Genomic DNA, 21,987 nt, shown 5'->3' with positions numbered 1-21,987 from the left:
GCTCCTGAGTTGCCTGTTATGATCACAGAGGATTCCAATGACTTGTGGCCAATATCAAACATACTCTTCAGGCTCTTGGTTCGTCCCCTCCCTGATTGTGCATCTTGAGCAGATGTGGGAAAATTTGAGTGTTCCTTGTCTTCTGAGGATACGGATGAGGGTGGTGCGGTTGGTGGTGGGATGCATGCAGCTGATGCAGCCTGTGTTGCTGTGGCAGGTTCTGTGGAGGTCCTGATGGTGGCTGTCCATGGGGCGGGTGTCCCCGTGGTGGCGACGGAAAGTGATGGGGGAGGGGTCCATGTTATGTTTCTACTTCGGTGTCTGTTTCTCTGGTTGCTGGATCCCCCTGATGGAAAGTTGTCGCCCTGGTTGCGGTGCTGGATGCTGGGCGGGAGTTGGTAATGGTTTTGAAAAAGGATTCTGAGCGGGTGGCCCCCTGTTCCTTGGCGCCCTTTGCTGCAGGTCCCAGTGCTGCCCCCTGTGTTTTGGATGCGCTGCTGCCTCCTGTGCTTTGGCATTGTGTGCTGCTGCTTCCGGCACTCCATTCTTCTGTGCTTCCGCCCTCCATTCAACAGTCTTCTGTACACTGTCCTTCTGTGCAGTGGAGTTCTGCACTGCAGTCTTCTGTGATGCTCTCCTCTCTGCAGCAGCCTTCGTTGTTGCCGAATGTTCCAGTATTCATGCATCGAACATGACACACGTTTGCTGGATGCGCTCCCAAGGCGGAGTGAGCACTTTGGAGTGTGTATTGTGACAAGTATCCTTCGCAAGTTAACAGAAAGATATATGGATTAATGGGCTTGTCGACGGGTGTAGTGTTTTTCTGCTTTGCCAGGTGCTTGTCTTTTTTTTTGCGGTGCTTCGGTGCCCTTTTTGTTTTACCTTGGTTTATCACGTTTCAGTTCTTCTTTTTCCGTCTTGTTTATATTGTTTATTTTGGTCATGTGTTCTAATTGGGACGCCCTGTCAGGGTAATGTGGGTTTTCTTTAGTTTATGCACTGTATTTGAAGGTGTATAAAGTTTTACAAAGGTGTACAGGTGTACACAGGTGTACACTGGTATACAGGTGTACAAAGCAGGTAGTTCACATGTTTTCTTTGTTTAGTTTTGGTTACTTTGGCACTTGGATGCTTATGCTTCTATATTATATATGTGTAATTTTATGTAATTTTATGCTACAATAAAATAAATTGTGGCCATTATGCAACCTAGCCAGAGCCATTTCCCATTATCTATTAAGGTGGAAAGAGGAAGGCCATGGGTAAATGTCATTTTCAGAGTAAACCTGTTTGACAGCCCAACGACCCGGCCAATGGGCCTGGATTGCAGAACGAATGACTGGATACAAATCTGAATAAGGAATCACTCTCCGGGAAATGTTGGGAGAACAATTGGCCTACTTTGCGAAGATCTCGGGAAGTTCATTGGAGATAACTCCAATATGGCTAGTAACCCAGCCATAACAAACAGACAGAATTGGATAACCGCCGCCACCACAGGATGCAAAGGGTAAGAAGAGACAAGAGCCATCCGGGTTCTGCTAGAGTCAAACAAGAGTTAAAAATTTGCACCAAGTTTCAACTTGATGGTTCCGCCCACTCTTCAGGAGTGGGCGGCAAATACAGATGTGATCAGGGAAAACAACAGCGTTGCCAACACTGTTGACAGACTGACCTATATATGAACAGGACAATGGAGAGTGCGTGAGAGCAAAAATTGTCATCTGCAGTGTTTTATTTCAAACGCTAGTAATGATTTTTCAATCAAGACGGCGTTGCACAAGTGACATGAAAAGTACAACCATTGCGATGCGATCCCTAGAGTTCAAGGTTCCCGTAATCAATCCTATTTTTTACTTTAGTTGACCCTATTTGCTAGGTTGTGGTCCCTAAACGTTAGGTCGTAAAACATCATTATTCCTACATCATTTACATGTTTGCTTTCATTATTGGAGATTTGGATGTTTTGTAGCCTGTATTCTGTTTAAAGAGCTTCACTTTTTACCTTACCGAAGTACCTGGAATCTATCACTGGTAAACATCATGTTATTTTCGGCTGCCCAACTGAAAATTTTATTAATATCAGGTAATAGTGTTTTCCACAGAATTAATTTTTATGCTGATTTTTGTTTGCAAAAGATAATACGAAGCAATGACTTATATCTTTATCTATATCTGATATGAGAATTAGGAAAAGTAGTGGTGCAAGAACTGTACCCTTAGGTACAGAGCTTTTTACTGTGTTTGGACTAGAGTTTACTTGAATGACTGTTGCTCTCTGAGTTTGACCGAAAATTTAATACCCAACGCTCTACATTACCTATTATTTCTACTGACTTCATTTTGAGTGCAATCAATTCATGGTCATGTTTATCAAATGCCTTTGCGAAGTCCAAACATAATACATCTGTACTCTATTTTACTTCTAATTCATCAGTAATTTTTCATAGTGGTCGAGTAGCTGTAAAAGGCATGATCTTCCCGCCCTACGTCCATGTTGACCTGGGTTGTGGAGGTCATTGGTCTCCATGAAACCAGAGACTTGAATCCTGATCAATCTCTTATAATCTTTTATTTTGTACTTCTTATTGTAATGCTTAGCCAGTGCTGTGCTCTCTGCCTTGTGTAGAGGAGCTGTATATGTACATGTATGTGCTTCTGGTATCTCTCCAGTGTCCAAGCTTTTTCTCCACACTATACCGAGTGCTTGTGCTACTGGCACTTTGCATCTGCTTAGAAATATTGAATTCCGTGAGGCTGTACCAAGAACTGAGTAAATGGGCATGTTGTCAATTTATCTCATTCAAAATAAGCAGAGTTTGTGCTGATTCAATGATATTTTCAAAGGTATGTATATTATGCATAAAGAGTCTGTCATGATATACCACTTTCATGCTTTTTATTGGGGTGCTAGAGATATCCTCATGGTGCATTTTTAAGGATTTCATTCATTTTTTGTTGTCGTTTGTGTACGAACCTTCACTCGTAAGAATAGGTCCAATAATGACAGAGACTTTTATTTCGATTTCACATATGATAAGAAATGTTTTGGATTTTTCTTTATCGTTTGTATGGCTAGCTGTTTGAATTACATTTTTACAATATGATATGACTGCAAGGGATAGCCAACATTCAAGGCAAAATATCTCAATATGCGTCATTCTTAATTTAGTTTTGAATGACACCATTGGATAGAGCAAATTTTTCTGTTCACGAGTAACTTTTATTTAGGTTGGGATCTGAATTCCTAGTTCAGCACGAGGACTCTGAAAATGACATACCTTGGTGCGATATCGAAAAAATCAAATTATGATTCTCCATCTTCTTTGTGCACTGATCATGACTGCTAGCAAATTGATATCCAAACTGATTGTAAAAATTTTAAGCTTCATTGGGAAGAACATTTTTGGGTGGGATTCAGAATTATTATTAAACAATCAGTGCTATTTTAGGTTCCTGTTCTATATTTATCTTTACATCTTTGTAGTCTAGTGTCAGGAGGTCAAACGTTGTTGTTTACTTATTTGTGTAATTTACTTGCAAAAATACACAAATAAAAAAAATCAATATTACAGTAATGTATTACAGGTCTCACTTGAAATTACTGTATTCAGTTAGTTAAATAATTTTATTTGAATTCGATTACAGATACGTCATGAATCAGGATTCCATTGGTTTATTGCCATGTGTAATTGCTAGCCATAAGCGTGGCTCTTCTGAATGTCACTTAACAACCTACACTTCCAACAAAGGCTTGAAGTTTCTAAAACAGTATGGTGCAGAAGATAAAAAACTGATAGCAAAGCGAAGTGAACTGAACTTGGATGGAGAATCTCAAGTGTGCCTTGTGAGATTTTTTTCTACGCCTACCTCCCGTAGGAGGTGGACTACAAGTTTAAAGGCTGCTCACGGCAGTTAAGCATGAGTCCAATAGAAAAAGGAAAGCGGGAGCAAACCGCCAGGCCTCCACCACTAAGGGTGAAAACTTGTCCACAATAGGCCGCTGGCTCCTCCTAGTTAAACAGGACGTTAAAACTAATAAAGGGTAACCGACGGGTTCTCACAATCAAATATTTATATTTGATGTGGCGCTATGAATTGGAATTCGAATTCCCAAGAACAGCCGTCATATCAAGATCACATCAACATTTAATCGTAATATGCAGAAACATGTGTGGAATAATATGGTTGAAGGGTTGACAACAAAGACCGTTTTCTATAACATAACAATTTATTAATAACAAGAGACTAACTACTACATTACCGAGTTTACGTTACGTTAATGTCCATCCAGTGGCACGATAACAAACAGCTAAATAGCAACCCTTGCTGTGCGGCTGCATACTGAACTAACCTGAACACAGGTGTGCCCACTGATGACGCAATATTGCAAATCAAAGAAAAATATCACAGACTAAGTTACTCCACAGCGAATGGTTACGTTATTGTCCATCCAGTGGCAATTGCAACACAGCTATTCAACAGCCCCTCGAGAAATGACAGCAGGCTCCATCCTGTTGACACTTCAGGCTGACAAGTGAACTAACTGAACAATGATGCCCACTGGAGACACAAGCATGCAATCAATAGTGTCACGGTTTCCCTGACAGCTACTATAATCCCAAGCTTAAGGGTCTTCCCGACCCCCAGAAGAGACCCACGTAACTAGGCGGGTAGTCCAACAGTGACTCCCCTTATCACAACCCAGTGTGAACACTCTTTGCAACTCCCTACAAGAAGTTGCACTGTAAACAGTAAACAAAGACAGGCAAGGCGGGATTCTGGGACACAACTCCAGAAATCCCTAGATTACTCTACTCTCGTCACCAGATGACAACCAAAATAAATTGCCTTAAGTGATTAATTACGTTAATTGACTGATCACAGCAGTCAGCAACAAAGTACTACGGTAATCACAAACAATTGTCTCTCACTAGACAACAACATGATGATACTCTATGTTAATAATTAACACTTGTGTCTCTTGTTAACAATATCTCAAACTTATATTACATCACACTTGACTCCTAGCAAGTATTCAGTGAGTAATCCTCAATTAAGGTCAAACGGACCACTAATTACATCCCCATTGAGTTACGTTAACTAAGCCTACCCTAATTTGGTAGCTTCTCAACAGTCTGTGTAAAAAAAAATTACTAGTGAGTAATAATTACCCTAATTAACTCTTAGCAATTAATTAACTGTCACCAGAACCGATAATTAATCATCCATAAATACGTCTCACTCCGCACTGCCTAAGCAGGTCTCATCAAACACTGTGAATTCACGGGAAAGGAGTTAATTACCCCTAATTAACTTGAGTGCCATTAATCCACTGTCCTCAGACAGGATATGATTAATACAACGATTTATGCTGGCTCCATGACCTCGCTTTACCGAGTCATCTGAGACCTCCAGACGTTAATTACTCCACTAATTAACATGAGCCACTAATTGCTATACCCCAGAAAGGTAATTAGTCTCGAGCAAATTACGTTAACACAAATACTGACAGACGCTGACAGATCCTCTCCCACTACGTGAATTCATGATGAGAAGGCTAATTACATAATTAGCTAGAGTGGTCAATTAGTTGTCACACAGACAATTAATTGCTCCCGAGACGTATCTCACTCAAGCTCAACGCTGTTCTCTCTCATAACAGCCCTCACTCACTCCACAATAAGTGTGCACCCCTTATCCAGTTAATTTCCCAATTATTAACTCACTGAATCCTTAAGTCCTCAACACAACTTAAAGAAACAAAGTAACCCCAGTGTTACATAGGTCACACTACAATGGCATGCAACAACACAAACGCACTGCCCACATACGGTTGCGGCTACTGCAATTCGTTAATTACTGTGCTCACACAATAATGACACACGGTTGTGCAACACACAAAAGTATACCAATATTACTGCCCCCCTTTTCTTGCAACCGTTGCAAAGGACTACTGTGAACACACACTTACCTCAGCAAGGCAATTAACCAAACAACTGCCTGCTCTCATTAAGTACTGTGAATTCCCCTGAATAATCCTAGAGGTCCCTTAAATCCTCAACACAGTTCCCAGGGCAATAATATCGTATAAACTGATAACAACACTGCACAAACCTGTAACATAATGATGTCGTCAGCATACCCCACATGCTAATGACATCATTAGGCAATCAGTCAGCAATCACATCTACTGACTCACCACACAACACAGTACATAAAACATGCAAATAAACATATAGAAATGGCATTCACATAATCAATGAAAATTATATCATCAGGTAAATGTATCTCTAACTACATAGACCTCAGGGTACCCACTGACATCCCTGCAACCTGGCCTGCCTACCTCTAATGATACAATTTATATGCGGTACTCGGTGGCATTAATCAAGTCTGAACGATTATATAGAATCGACAGGCTGGATCACTTATATGGTAAATCTCTACACTGACCTGTACATACTCGAGTCAGTCTACACACTCATATATATATACTATATGTATTTACAATGTGGTACCGTGTACAACATCTATCTCCAGGTACCGCCCTACCAGTCACCTGGACGTGCTACAGACAGCTGTCTCTCACCTGCTTCCCTAGCCTGGCAGGGCTATGGGACAACACAGCTCTTACCAGAATTTCCACTAATACTGAGACACTGTTACACACTGACTATTGTACTCACGTTTTTGTTTTCTCATTTCACTCATTTCCCAGGTCACTACCTCTCGGGCTGTCAACACTTAGCTTGCGCCTCGTGCGTCGACAAGAAGCCCAAGGCTGTCCCAGAAAAGTGGCCAAGTGGCCCAAGGGGGTGGCCAAGGCATGTGGCCACCGCGTGGCCCACAGCGCCCCTCCCGAGCTGAGAGGAGGGGGGGTAGTAGCCAGCGCGCGGGTGGCCTGGGGTAGCCGGCGCGCGGGCTGGTGGGGTGGCCGGGCCGGGCGGGGTGGGCGGATGGCCTGGGTGGCCTGGAGGTGGCCCCCGGGCATACACACGTGGATGGGGAATCACCAACAACCCCATCAAACCAGAGCCTGCCTTGCTCTACACTGGGGTGACAATGGCCAGCGGCGTCACCACCGGGCGGACCAACAGGGTGGAATTCAAAGTCCCACAGGGGCCTGTAATCTCACCACAATTACACTGCCCTGATTCCACCAATTGTCCATCAACACTAGACAGGTTATTCGAACCACCTGTTACACCATGAGGCTCTGCCGGCTGCCTCTTGGGTGAACACTGTCAACTGTCTATTTAGCTTTTTACTGTTCCTTCCGTAAATCATTGACCCCAATTCACGCCAATTGGGCCTCGACACAACCCATGATGGCTGGAGTGCTATGCTCAATGAGTAATTTGGACGACAGAAATGATTAACGGGGGTGGAGGGGGGGAGACTCCCCCCTCCACCCAGCTACGTCCTCGTCCACCTGCTACCGAGCTCAAACTGACGATTTCGCGGGCTAAGGAAACTCAAAATGCCCATACCTCCCCCCTACTTTGTCTTGACCAATCAGCACGAAGCCGGCACTGTTCCCTCGTGCCGCTTCCAATCACATCTGTTCGCGCCAAAACACAGCTCAGAGCAGCCGTGCCTAACCCAATCACAGGCCTCACTCACCCTCAGGCGTTCCGTGACGTCACAAGGAGGGGGAGGCCTAAAGACAAGGGGCGCACTGTCTCACATGGTGGGGGGGGGGGGGGGGGGGGGGGCAACGGTCACCCCACTTTCCCCCCCACCTCTGAAAACCCGTTGGGAGAGTCAAGTACCTCCTTACACCACTTCACACTCAACTCCCATCCTATTTCACAGAAACAGGAAAACTTCTGTAATTCTCTCTACAGAGCAATCACAGGCCTCTAACCAGTCCCAACCGACAGTCTTTAACATAAGCTTTCATTCAACACCCCACATGTATATGTTAGTTTGAAAGCTCCAGTTTCTAGAGTCCCTAGAGCGACTAGCCTAATCTACAAACTAGGAAAACTAGCTGAGGGAATCTAGATTCCCTCATATGCCTCCATAATGAAGCTTTGCTGTTGACGAAATTTTATTTTTTGCAAAAAACTTGCTCCAATCCCTTCAAGAAGAAGTGCCATGTAAAGCAAAAAACATTGCGACCAATCACAATAGTTACTGCAGAGAAAATGTCAGATAAGCTGAAAGTCAGTATTAAGCCTGGCAAAAAGCTGTGCACATCATGCAGAAAGGAATTCGACAGTAACAAGGTGAGTGAGTCCAGCTCTACTGAATCTGATGGCCCTGCTGATAATATGGAAATCTGTGAAAGTGTAAACACAAGTTTATCAGTATTAGACATCTTACCCATTAAATATCAACGAGTTAATGCAAGTGATAAGCATGGTTATACAAAGCGTATGATTAGCCAAGCACAGGAAATAATTGCCAAGCAGATTGCTGCAATTGAAAATATTAATTGTCAAAACCTGTTGGTACCAAGCTTCTAGCCAACAGTGCATAAATTGCCAAGACTTCAATAAACTCATTGAAGAAATGAAGCTAAAATTCCATGTAGCAAAGCGCCAAAAATAATACTAATCCTAACCCTCGTGCCACAAAGCTGGTCTATCAAAAAGACAATGGAGCAATTCAAAGTTTCAGAATACATGGTTCGCGAATCTAGGAACCTGAAAGAAGAACAGGGAATACTAGCAATTCCTAAGAAAATACAGGGCAAGTCAATTCCAGAGGAAGTGAAGGAAAGGGTAGTACAGTTTTTTGAGGGTGAAGAATTTAGTCGAATGTGTCCCGGAAAGAATTGAAAGAAAAAAAGTCATAATCAGTGCACAAAGAAGAAGGAGAATCATAATTTCATTTTTTCGAAATCGCACCAAGGTATGTCATTTTCAGAGTCCTCTGGCTGAACTAGGAATTCAGATTCCATACTAAATAAAAGTTACACTTGTTTAGAAAAATCTGCTTTATCCAATGGTGTCATTCAAAACCAAATTGGGACTGACGCATATTGAGATATTTTGCCTTGAAAGTTGGCTAGTTTTGCACATCAATTTTTTGGGGCCAACTTTCAAGTAGGCCACCTGTGGAGAGATGGATACAACAGAGTTGCTATTGCATCACTGCATAATATTGTGCTTGTTATACATCGTTGCAAAGGATCATGGCGTTTATACCTTTTGCTGATGAGTAAGTGGTCTCCGTATTTCTCGCGACAAAATTTGGCAGTGATTTTTGCATGGATGGATAGATGAATGGTCACCCATACTTCTATTTCGATTAAAGTACGTTATTCTACACCAATAGAATGGTATGTCAAATTTCACACTCCTATAGGCAATAGAAGTGATTTAACAAAGGGTCAAAGTTGATCATTTTTGTGGTACTTACGCATTAACGGGTCAAGAGCCCATTGAATATGGACCTGTTATTTAAGAACCAAAGCAGATTGAGCTCTAATATTTTGCAAAGTGTTATTTGAGGTCTAGGGCTATCTTACTACAAAATTACATGGCATTTGGAGAGGGTCGAGTGGGAGGCATAGGTGACTTTTTGGTAATTCGAGATGGAATTAGGGGGGTAGAAATAGCCTAAGCTACTCTATCCCTTTGAGATGTATATATTGCTTATCTCAATAAACATACTTGAACTTGAATTGAATGACGCAAATGTACTATTCCTTGTGAAGCGAGTGCTCGCCTAGCTCTGGGCGAAGGTGGAAGTGTCGCCTGAGAGCTCCTGGTTTGCTGACTCATTGTTGTTTGTGTTTGTGAGCGCACCCTTGGGGTCGTGATGGCTGGAGGGATGGCGGCCCCCTTCCCTCTGTGAAGCGGAGGGATACCATTGGACTAGAATTTACTGGCCCAGCGTTTTACCCGGCAGTTGAGGTGGTGATGATTGACATGTTGCGCATGGATGTGACATCTGTGTGCGGCGTTCAACTTGTATCCAAGCATCGAGCTGTTGTGAAATTCTGATCCATGGCTGTGTATCGTGAATTTGTGGACCGCAATGACAGGAGGATGTTTACTCTGCCTGAGGGTGGTGGTTCGGTGGAAGTGTCGGACAGGTGCAGTGAGACTACCTATGTGGCAATTCATAGTGAACCCTTTGAGTTCCCTGACTCCCTTCTCCAGCATCACTTTACTCGGTATGGGCGGGTCTGAGTGTCTGGAGTCTCCTCTGAACGGTGAAAGGGTGTCCAAAATGGGACCTGGACTGTGGCACTGCTCTTGAAGGACTCCATCCCTTTGTCTCTTCTGCTTCAGGACTTCATGGTATGCGTATTCTATGGGGGTCAGCCCATGACTTTTTTCCGGTGCGGACTCTCGGGCCATCAGGCTGCGAGATGTGATGCAAGCCGGGTCAGGCCTGGGAGGATGACTTTCCCCGGTTAGCGGTCCCGGACCTGTCAGAAGGTGCTGCTGTGGTGAGTGATACTTCCCAGTCGTCTGGTGCCCCGTTGCCGGTCTCTGATGCCAGCCTCGGTATGCCTGTAGGTGTCGGAATGGAAGTTAGTGCATCCCCAGCTCCCGCACCCCAGCCACCCCTGCCTGCTTCGTCTCCAGTTGTGTCTTCTGTGGTGTGTGGTTTCGTGCCTCTGGACGTCGAGGCGGCACCCTGGCCTGTACTGTCTCCGGCAGCTGTGTCTTCGGCCCGTTTCGGCGTTCACACTGTGAAGTCTCCTGTGGTGTGTGGTCCTGTTCCCCGGGTTGATGAGGCTGCGATGTTGAGTGATCCTGCGCTGCGGGAAGTTGGGCAACTGACTGGAGGTTCTGCTTCAGTGCCTCCTGGTGAGGGTGATAGTTCCGACGACCTGCGTCTTGTGTCCAAGCGTTCGCGGCGAGCTTTGAGTCTGTCTCCGCCTCGTGGTGAGGCCTAGGCCGACGTCAGGGATTTTGGGGTCTCCAGAAGTTCGTCGTCTGTGGATGATGATGTGGGCGACGCTGTTGGAGTGCCTGCGGCTCCTGTGGGCCCTGTTGCTGCAGTGGAGGTCCTGTGGTGGGACTGACACCTGGCCCTGGTCTGGTGTCTTCTTCGGCTGCCTCTGCGTCCCCGGTTGCTCGTTCCCCGAGTTGGGAGGTTGTGGCACCGACCGAGGTTTCGCGAGAGGGCGGGGACTTGGTGCTGGTTCTTAAGAAAGATTTTGTTGCAACGGCCCCCCATGCCTCTGGCGTCCATGTCTGTGCCTTCCGCGCGTCTGCCCTCGGTGATGCCGACCGCTGCACGGCTGCTCTATGCTCAGCCGTCATTTGTTACTCCGCCCCGAGTGGTGTCGGCCCCTGCACCATCGCCCTTTGTGATTGTGTCCCCTGCGACTCTGCCCGTTATTTTACCGCCCTGTGTTCGGCCGGCTCCTGTGCTTCAGTCCCATGGGGTTCCACCGTCTGTACCGAAGAGCTCTGTGCGGTCTCTTCCTGTGACTTCCACCCCCGTGGTGGAGGGCGCCGAACTGGATGTTTCTGACTTCATGCATCGTCAGCGAGGATCACGTAGTCACGTTAACGCATCTGCGGAATTGTGGGCTCAGCGGGATGCCTACAGCAAGAAGTAACTGCGTGGTTGATTGTTCATTAAATCACTGAACTATGTGTTTACCAGATCTCTTTTAATGGGGGTCCCAGACCTTATGGTTATCCTTCGCTTTAGAGTTAGTTTTTCTTTTTATTTCGGAAACAAATACAACAAAACAGAAAAACATCAACAGCATCATTTACATGAACAAAGCAAGAAACACACTGACAAACTGTAGAACAGGGAAAACACAAACAAAAGTCATACAATACACAAAATGGAATCATAACCGTAGGTAACAATGAAATACAGTCAGAAAAGAAAAAACACTTGAGCATTATAACCCAACAATAACTAAGCAAGAAACAAAAAAAACGAATCACATAGCTCATCAAAATAAATAAATAAAGCAACACAGAGCAAGAACCACACACAGTTAATCATCATCATATTTATCTATATAGAAATGACGCAGTGTAAGAATGTAAGTGTAGTGCTTTTAAAATGCTAATCTAACCTACTTACTTGAATTACACAGACTTATATCTCTCCTACATAAACAGTGCTCGAGGTGTCTTTGAGGATAACGAAGATATCAATACCAGATCATTTGGGATGTGGGGGTGACGTATCTGGTGACCAGACCACAATACCAGACCACTGTAGAGGTGACGCATCTGGGGACCAGGCAACTTTACTGAACCACTTGGGGAGGGGGGGACGGTGATTGGCTGGATGGTCGGCGGAGGGTGTGGATGTGTGGTCATCACTCCTCCAGTGTTGATCCGGTGCTTAGTGTGACTGGTCCTGTCACGGTCCTTCTAGACGTGCTAGCCGGCGACATGGGGCTGCCCTTGCCTCCTGTCCGCCATACTGAAACTCTATGCTTCGAGTTTTCTGGATAGGCGTCCTACCTGTCGGTGGAGGTGGTGATACTTGATCTGCATGTTGCTGTGGCGAACATGTGTGGCGTGAAGCTGCTCTTCAGTGGCCTGGTACTTGTTAAGCTCGGATTTTCTGTGGTATTCTAGGAGCTGGAGGCCTCATATGATATGAGGACGTTCCCCCCCCCCCCCCCCCCGCTGCCTGATGACGGTGTAACTGTAACAGTATCGGACCGCAGTGGTTCCTCTACCTATGTTGTGGTGCATGGAGTACCATTCAAGTTCCCGGAGGGCCTGTTAGAGCGTTCTTTTGGCAAGTTTCGGGCTGTTGTGAATGTGCGGATGAACGTTGTATTGTCTGGCAGATGTCGAGGCGTTTCGAACGAGCCATGTATTATAACCATGCGCCTTCAGTCTCCGATTCCTTCCTCCATAATACTTCTTGGCCTCAACGGTGACATCTTTTACGCTGAACAGCCTAGAACGTGTTTCCATTGTGGTCTTGATGGGCACCAGGCGACAGGTTGCCATGCAAATGGTGCGGCTCCCGTGACCTTGTTCCCTGAAGAAGACTTTTCCCTGCTGGTGAACGTGCAGGCATCTGTGTGTGGTGATGTGGCGGATGTCACTGTCGTCCGTGTGCTCCCAGGTTGTTGGTGATGTCCTGGCCATGGATCGTGTGGTCCCGTCTGTGACGTGCCAGCCTGCGCCTCCCCGTGGCCTCTTTCCTCTGGCGGTTTCTTTGGAGGATATGGTTTCTTTGGTGGATGGGGGAAGTGGTGGTGCCTTGTATTTCAGATGACGTGCCTGTTCCCATTGCGTCGTGTGTGGTGGTGCATGGTCTGATGCCTCCGCATGTTGCTCCGGGGAAAGTCTTGCATGGCTTTGCGGAGCGTGCCTGTGAGCTGTCACACTATGGCTCGCCTGTGTAGGTCGTGAAGGCGTTGGAGGACTCTGATAATATGCAGCCAGTTTCGAAACAATCTCGTGTGGCTCACAATGCGTCCCCTTGCCGTGCTCGTGCTTCATATGCTGATGTGGGTGATTTTGGCAGTTAGCTGTCTTCCTTGAGTTCTGATGCGGATGATGTGGGTGATGCTGTTGGGGTGCCTGTGACTCCTGTAGGCCGTGTTGCGGCGGTGTCGGGTCCTGTAGTGGACTCAATGCCTAGCTGTTCTTGTGTCTTCTCTGGCTGCCTCTGCATCCCCGATAGCTGGTTCTCCCCTGAGTTGTGGCCCCAGCTGTGGATTCTTCTTAAAATCCTTTTCAAGAAGGATTCTGTTTTGGCAGCCCCCATGCCACTGGCCTCTCTGACCATGCCCTCAGGGAGGGCGTGGTTAGGGAGGTCAGCGTGTCTGCCCTCCGTGCTCAGAAAGTGCTGGAGGACACCCTGTCCTACAGAATGTGTATGCAACTCCGTGCGTCTGCCCCCTGTGCAGCCACCCTCTGCGCAGTTGCCCTCTGTCCTCTAGATCTTCGTCCTCTGTGCCTTGCGCTTCCGTGGTTCTGCCTCTCCAGCCTGTGTCATCTGTGTCTTCGGCCCATGTCGTCGAATCAGGTCCGGACGCCTCCCTAGATCGTCATTCCTGAATTTATGTGGTGCCCAATCCGCCCAACCAAGGAGGAGTCACCTCTTTGGGATTCTTACTGTTCTTGGTATCCTGTGCAACAGTTTCCAGAGAAGTATAAGTATCAGTAGAAACCAGTCAAGCGTGCGTGACCTCGTTCCAGGTCTATACTGCTACCCTGTGATGGAAGCTCCTGTGTTTGGTTTGGTTTTATTTACATTCTATTATTTAGTACTTCTGTGTATTTTCGTTTGTGTATCATGTTGGTGTTTTATGATATTTTGATTTTATACTGTTCCTCTGTTGGGGAGCCTGACAGCTGAGTGGATTGTGCTCGGATTCGTAGTCGTGAGGTTTCGAGTTCAATCCCCGGTGGAGGAAGATAAAACTGGGTAGAGTTTCTTTTGCCCCTGTTACCTACCCGTAAATAGGTACCTAGGAGGTAGAAAGCTGCTATGGGTTGCCTCCTGGAGGGGGGGGGGTATAATAAAAAGGAGGCCGGGTCGAGGACTGGGCCGCAGGGACTCTAAGCCCTGAAAATCACTTCAAGATAACCTCAAGATTCTTGTGTTTGTACTGGTGACTTGACACTGGGATTACTTTGTATATATTGTGTATTTCCATAAATTAAAAAAAAAATGTGGGTGACGTATCTGTGAACCAGGCAACAATATCGGACCACTTAGGGGGGGGGGGGGGGACGACGTATCTTGGGACCAAGCAACAATACAAAACGACTTGGGGGTGACATATATGATGACAAGGCAACAATATCGACCACTTGGTATGGTGACGTTTCTGGGGACAAGGCAACAATATCGGACCATTTAGGGGTGACATATCTGTGGACCAGACAACAATATCGGACCACTTGGGGGGATGACGTATCTTGGGACCAGGCAACAATACAAGACCACTTGGTGGTGACGTATCTGGGGACAAGGCATCAATATCGGACCACATAGGGGCGACGTATCTGGGGACCAAGCAACAATACCAAATCACTTGGGGGATGTCGGGGTGCTCGCCTAGCTCTTGGTGGAGGCGGACGCGTCGCCTGTGAGCTCCTGTTTTGCTGGTCAGTGGTAGTTTGTGTTTGTGAGTGGGCCCTTTAGGCCGTGTCGGCTGGAGGGATGGCAGCTCCCCTCCTCCCTGTGAAGCTGAGGGTTACCATTGGCCTGGAAATCACTGGACCAGCGTCATACCTGGCTGTTGAAGTGGTCATGATTGATATGTTGCGAGTGAATGTGGCGTCTGTGTGCGCCGTTCAACTTGTATCTGGGCATCGAGCTGTTGTGAAATTCAGCTCCACGGCTGTATATAGTGACTTTGTGGACCGCTATGATGGGAAGATGTTTACTATGCCTGAGGGTGGTGGTTCGGTGGAAGTGTCGAACAGATGCAGTGAAACTACCTATGTGCGAGTTTATGGTGCTCCCTTCGAGTTCCCTGACTCAGTGGGTGAGGCGACTCCAGCGTTACTTCACCCGATATGGGCTGGTCTTGAGTGTCCATATGAATGCTGTCTCCTCTGAGTGGTGGACGAGTATCCCGAATGGGACACACACAGTGGCGATGCAATTGAAGGACTCCATCCTTTCGTCTCTCCTGCTTCTGGGCTTCATGGTACACATATTCTATGTAGGTCAGCCCCGGACTTGTTTCCAGTGCGGGCTATCGGGCCACCAGGCTGGGGGTGTGGGGCAAGCCGGGTTGGCCCTCTGAACTTTTTTAGGGAGGAGGACTTTGCCCCGTTGGCAGTCCCGGACCTGTCACCAGGTGCTGCTGTGATGAATAATGCTTCCCGGTCGTCTGGTGCCCCGTTGCCATTCTCAAATGCCAGCTACATGTAGCTGGGGGTGTGTGTGTCGGGGTGGTAGTTAGTGCATCCCCGGCTCCCCTGCCTCAGCCATGCCCGCCTGCCCCCATCTCCAGTCAAGTCTCCAGTTGTGTCTCCTGTGGTGAGTGGTCTAGTGCCCCCAGTCATCGAGGATGCGGCCCGGCCGTGTACTGTCTCCGGAAGATGTGTCTTCGGCCCATGTTGACGTGCATGCGGTGATGTCTCCCGCGGTGTGTGGTCCTGTTCCCCGGGTTGTTGAGGCTGTGTTGTAGAGTGATCGTGCACTGCGTGGAGTTGTGCGGCCGACCAGATGTTCAACTGCGGTACCTCTTAGCGGGGGTGATAGTTCCGACGACCTGTATCCAAGCGATTTCGGCGAGCTTCGAGTCTGTCTCCGCCTCGTGGTGAGACCTGGGCCGACGTCAGGAATTTTTGTGACTCTGGGAGTTCGTTTTCTTTGGATGGTGATGTGGGCAATGATGTTGGGGTGCCTGCGGCTTCTGTGGGCTGCGCTGCAGTGGTGATGGGTCCTGTGGTGGGATTGTCCCCTGATCCTGTGTCTTCTCCAGCTGCCTCTGCATCCCTGGTTGCTGGTTCCCCCGGGTTGGGCGGTTGTGGCGCCGGCCGCGGTTGCGGTAGAGGGAGGGGACTTGGTGATGGTTCTTAAGAAAGATTCTGTTCTTGCGACCCCCATACCTCTAGCGTCCTTGTCTGTGCCCTCCGTGCGTCTGTCCTCAGTGCTGCCAACTGCTGCGCTGCTGCCCACTTCTCAGCCGCCCTTTGTTACTCCACCCCCTTGTGGTGTCAGCGTCTGTGTCATCGCCCTCTGTGATTTTGTCCCCTGCGACTGTGCCCGTTGTGCTGCTGCCCTCTGTAGGGCCAGCTTCTGTGCTCCAGCCTCTCGTGGTTCCACCGCCGGTGCAGCTGAGCTCTGTGTGGCCTCTTCCCGTGACTTCCGCCTCCGTGGAGGGGGCAGAAGTACTTCATGTATCGACCGCGGGAATCGCGTCGTTTCGTTTCCTTGTCTGCAGGGGTGTGGGCTCGGTGGGATGCCTTCAGGAAGAAGTACCCTCGTCGTCTATTTCCGGATAAATATAATGATGATTAACTGTGTGTGTGGTTCTTGATTTGTGTTGCTTTATTTACCTGTTTTGATGTGCTGTGAGATACGGTTAATTTTGTCCGTGTTTCTTGCCTGGTTATGTTGGGTTATAGTGCTCTGGTGCTTTCTCTTTTCAGGCTGTTTATATTTTACCTATGTTTAGGTTTCCATTTTATGTGTATTGTACGACTTTTGTTTGTGTGTTTGTTTTACTGCTCTTGAGTTTTGTTCATGTGTTTCTTGCCTTATAAATGTGAATGATGATGTTCATGCTTTTCTATTATGTAGTATTTGTGTTTACAAAATAAAAAGAAAAAAACATGGGGGGGTGACATATCTGGGGGATCAGTAAAGATGATGGATGAAGGAGTCCTTCCCCTCTTATATTATAATAATATATGAACTGACAATTCATCTTCAATATAGTTCACACTACTAGAGGAAATTTACAACTGTAAACTTATTATTTTTCTTTGGTATGGGAACCTTTTATAAGCATTTTAGTACAAGTAAAAGTTTTTACATTAGTGCTAAATATACTGTGAGTGTCTGTCTTGGGAGCGCAAGTCTTCCTCTCATCCCTCTCTTCTCCATCTCTATGTTGTAACTAACAATAAGGTAAATGACGATAAATAATAAATTTGTAAACAATAAATAAGCAAAATAAACATAACAGTGAAGGAGGTCAAGTGATGTTCGGTTAGTTATGGGGTTAAGTGGCCCTTGCCTGCATTGTTGATATTGTCAATGGCCACTTCTGGCGGCCGCATCTGGCCACTTGCATGTTATCGTCGTAGCGTCAAGAGTAACTAGCATCTTGGACCCCTGTTGAGGAGTAGCCAATTACAAGCCAGGAAGGAACTGTTGCTGCGGGCTTTATTAACCAATGAGAAGCAGTGTGGTGAGTATAAAAGTGGGAGTTGGCGCCGAGGTGTGCACACAGAGTACTTTGCTTTAAGAGGTCAGACCCCACCCTGATCCGGTGCATTAAACCGGTAAGAGACGGGAGACCTCTTAAGGAAAGTGCAACCCTCTAGATCAGGCTCTCCTGCACCCAGCACTGCCGGGTGGGTAAACATTAGGCAGCAACGATTAGAGCCATGATCTACCGAATCAAGGTACGATTCAGAGGGAACCAGACCCCTACACCTTTAACACCTTGCCTTCCATTCACTTTTCATACAATAATTTTCCGGTGGTCGTGCCAGTGTGATCACAACTCGCCTCCAGTGAGGTATACTCTGCCTTAAACGTGCTCTTGTAATTTCACATACCGGAGACCAGGTGTGTAACATTGATTATTGTACTGGTAATAGTGCTGAACCTGTCAATGAAAACTTCTTGATGAAATATCTGACTCGCCGTTTACGTTACTTCGATTAAAGGTAATTACTTTAAACATTGGATAGGTATTGTCAAGCAATACATTATTTGTGAAACTTCACTATTAACATCTTGTCTAAAATATACCTATTAGACTTAACGGTAGCATATACATTGCTTGTCTTGCAAAATTATTTGACTTCCAAGGTAGGTTTTTTACTTGCAACTTGACGATAGTTTTAAATGCTAAACTTCTCGGTCCCACTAAACTTCCACTTCACACCGTAAATTGAAATGACTTGCGTTTGTACTGATAACTGTTCCCGGCCACACGTTGTGGCTCTGCAACTCTTGTGAGTTTCTGAGCCACGGTAACTTTCCCGTCCCCCAGTCCTCTCCCACTATTACCACCTCCCCTGTCCTCTCATCCTTCTCACTATTCCCTCACTCCACCATCCCCTCGTCCTGCCACAGTCATCCTGTCCCCCCTCTTACTCCCCCACAACTGTTCCTTTGTCCTTTCCATTCCTCCTCGTCTTTCCCTCCATTCCCCCACTCCCTCGCCCGATGCATTCCCAAATGATCTGATGTTCCTATCGGTGAAAAAGTTACAAAACGATAGGAAAATAAACCAAAATCAACGGTATGGTAAACGCTGCTCTTTCAATGCAATAGTCATAAAAACTAATAGAATAAAAATAAATAAATCTCTAAAAATTCAATTCATCAATGCAATTGTAAACATTGAAATGGAATTATAACATAATTAGTTGAACTTGTGGAGCACTTATGAGACAGATGGCGCTGTTTAGAAAAAAGTTTTTACCAGTCACAGATGTGCCATCTATATAGTTGATATATAAACGCACGCCTATTCAAATGCAACCGTCAAAATTTAAAGCAATTTGTAAAGAGGTTTTGGAGATTTCCCTCTCATGAAAGTCTCTTCAAAACATTTTACGGTAGGATTTGATATTTGTGTATAAAAACCTGTTCGGATGCAAATGGATCGTTTTGTGAGAATTTCAAAGCCATTGGTGAAGAAAATTCAGATTAGTGATTTTGAACAAACGAACACTTCCATTTTTATTTATATAGATTTAATACTCATTACAGATGGCTGCCATAATATTTCTGGTGATGGCGGCGGCAGTGATGCCATCCTGGGCCCAATACTTCGTTAATAACAACGCTGCTCCCGCCATCTTGGGAGCCACTGACAGGCCATTCGTAACCTTAAGTGGAAACCTCTTGGTACCTGAAGGCGGCCCCACCCAACCTCAACCTCGGCAACCCTTCCCACAACTACCAGCCCAACCTGTGTTTGTTCAGCCACAACTGCCAAGCCTGCCTCAAGTCTTTACTCCTCAACCTCAACGAGTATCTCCCCTATTGACTCCCTTTACTTTCCGTCCAACTTCATCTTTATGCAACCATGCTGCTAAACCCCTGGTAAGAAGTTTTATTTTCCTTTCATATGGACCAATTTAAGGTTAATTGGTAATTAAAATGAGCCTTCACATAATTTTTTGTGGTTTATCAGGTTGACGAGGTAGTGGACGGCAGAGCATACCACTTCTCATGGTGTCACGACTCTGGTCGACTCTACACCTGGGAGCAAGCAACCTATTACTGCTCTGGGCTTGGCAACGGTTTCCAGGCCGTCAGTATTGAAAGTCACAGGAAGCAAGAGTTAATTTCCAACTATATGATTACACGTAAGTTGAAAAGCTGGTCTGGGTGTTTAACTAGGCCTTGAGTGACTAACTTGGACGTAATGAAAATGGTATAATTTCAGACTACATCAGCGACATCTGGACGAGCGGCAACAAACGTAACTCGAGGTCTTGGTCGTGGTTATCTGGCACTTCCTCTCCCTACTCAAACTGGTCTAGCACCGGCAGGTGAGAACTGGTTTGTTGACCGTAAACAAAACTATTGGTGTTGGCTGGTAATGATCATAGCCTTGAGAACCACTTGTCTTTCCCAGGCGAGGACTGCCACAGCCAGACAACGATGAAGGCAACGAGGACTGTCTGGCGGTGTTAAACAACTTGTATAACGATGGTGTCACTTGGCACGACTCCTCCTGTTTCCACCTGAGGCGCGTCATCTGTGAGGCTCCACGCTTCTACGCTCAATAGTTGTTCCCCATCAGTTATCATTATTGTAATATTATAATCAATGGTTTAAACTTCTAACTCTATCGATTGATACAAATTAATTCTAAAGAGAATAAGATTCTATTGTGTAGTAATATAAATGCTATAAACGCATTATGTTTTATTTCTCTGAAGTTTGTAAACACCGCCCATCTTACAAATGTGGTATAGAAAAGTGAGGGGCGGCGGCAAAGGGGATAATATGTCGATGTGGACACCTTAACAGTTTTTTTTGTCAGTCTGGATAGAAAGCCTAAGTTCTGATAGGCTGCCGACCCATACCAGCTAGAGGTCGGCAGAGTAGCGCTGAACAGACTGTAAGGCAACCTGTTCTCACTAGGCTGTTTAAAGCGGTGGCAGTCTTCCCAAAACGTATTCCTTTAACTTTAACCCCTATCAGGCAATATAAGGAGAGCCAATCGCCTCCTTCCTTGACAGGCAGGAGGGGTAGCAGTAGTCTTGGTCACACTGTATGTGATTGGGTAAACTATGGGCTTAAACTTCCCTCCCACTCCCAGTAACAACCCTTATGAGAACCGTTCGGGACTGTCATGCCATCAGTGACCTTTTTCTCACTGTGCCCTTTTATACTCTCCCGCTAAGACGGTCGGGAGTGCCATCCAGGGTTATACAGTAGAGGTGTAACTAGACATACTTCGCCATACACGATATCTGAACTGCTACTGAACTTTAAGAAGCCCGACACGAGGTACTTTCGCCCTTATATAGGGCGAAAACCAATGCTGGGTGTACACCACTGCAGTCATATGGTACAAATTTTGCGGACATAACCATTACCTTACACTTTTAAGATTTATATTCACACACATGTGTTGCATAATTCAGATGGGGTTTAAATCTGATAACAGCTACTCCATTGCCTTTACAGACTAAATTTAAATACCATGGAGGCCAGCATCTTCAGTTGAAATGGCTGAATTTTTGTTTTTTATTATTTTTGCCTCATAGTGGCTGGTCATACGGCTCTGGAATCATTAAATCCTATACATCTTGTTGGTAGTTCAAAACAAATTTTGGCAAGTTCTGTTCACCACATTGAAGAATATTGCTTGGCTAGATTCCCAACAATTTTGTTCACTTGAATGAGTGAAATTACTGCTGCTAAGGAGTCTGTTTACACTTGACCAATTTCCCAGCCTGTCCTTTCGAATTTATGCCAAGTCGTTCATTTCTCGGGCAGAGACCATTGACATTATCGCGTGAAATTGGGTAACAAATTTCGTGGTTTTTAAGGGTAGCCTGTACCCTCGGCTATCCTACCTCCACCGTAATTGTCACTAAAACGACTTTGGCTAGGTAACAGTCTATATTCGTTTAACTTCCAGGCACTTAATAGAACACTCCCTTGCTTCTTGGTCCAAACGGCATTGTTCAACTGGTCGTGCATATCCTTGTTGGAAGTCTAAATTTTTCAGAACATTAGTGTCTGCTAACCAGTTTAAAAATTAAAAAAATTAAATTTGCTAACCATTCCTTGTGGTCGCTAAATATAATCCTCGGTGATTCTGATATTGCTCGCCTTAAGTGCACTTGTATAGCCTCGGTGAGATGTAGTGACAATTGAATAGCCATTGACAGATACTGCTAGCCT

The 21,987-nt window shown here is 45.9% G+C and overlaps 1 protein-coding gene across 4 annotated transcripts; it reads left to right on the top strand.

The window, feature by feature from the left end:
• Window positions 1–1,486: 1,486 nt before the first annotated feature.
• On the top strand, window positions 1,487–20,489 carry LOC123748420 (uncharacterized). Of its 4 annotated transcripts, none has more exons than XM_069337876.1 (5): window positions 1,487–1,510; window positions 19,330–19,665; window positions 19,757–19,931; window positions 20,012–20,117; window positions 20,204–20,489. In XM_069337876.1, the coding sequence occupies exons 1-5, from the start codon at window positions 1,502–1,504 to the stop codon at window positions 20,355–20,357; spliced, it is 780 nt and encodes a 259-aa protein (XP_069193977.1). In that variant the 5' UTR covers window positions 1,487–1,501; the 3' UTR covers window positions 20,358–20,489. The 4 variants fall into 4 exon arrangements, with proteins under 4 accessions (XP_069193977.1, XP_069193975.1, XP_069193974.1 ...); XM_069337874.1 differs by lacking the exon at window positions 1,487–1,510 and adding an exon at window positions 17,762–17,791; XM_069337873.1 differs by lacking the exon at window positions 1,487–1,510 and adding an exon at window positions 17,976–18,008.
• Window positions 20,490–21,987: the final 1,498 nt, after the last annotated feature.

This window comes from Procambarus clarkii, chromosome 38 (assembly GCF_040958095.1).
Source record: "Procambarus clarkii isolate CNS0578487 chromosome 38, FALCON_Pclarkii_2.0, whole genome shotgun sequence".
Lineage (NCBI taxonomy): Eukaryota > Metazoa > Arthropoda > Malacostraca > Decapoda > Cambaridae > Procambarus > Procambarus clarkii.
The sequence above is the reverse complement of the archived record's forward strand: the minus strand, read 5'-3'. Positions and strand labels throughout refer to the sequence as shown.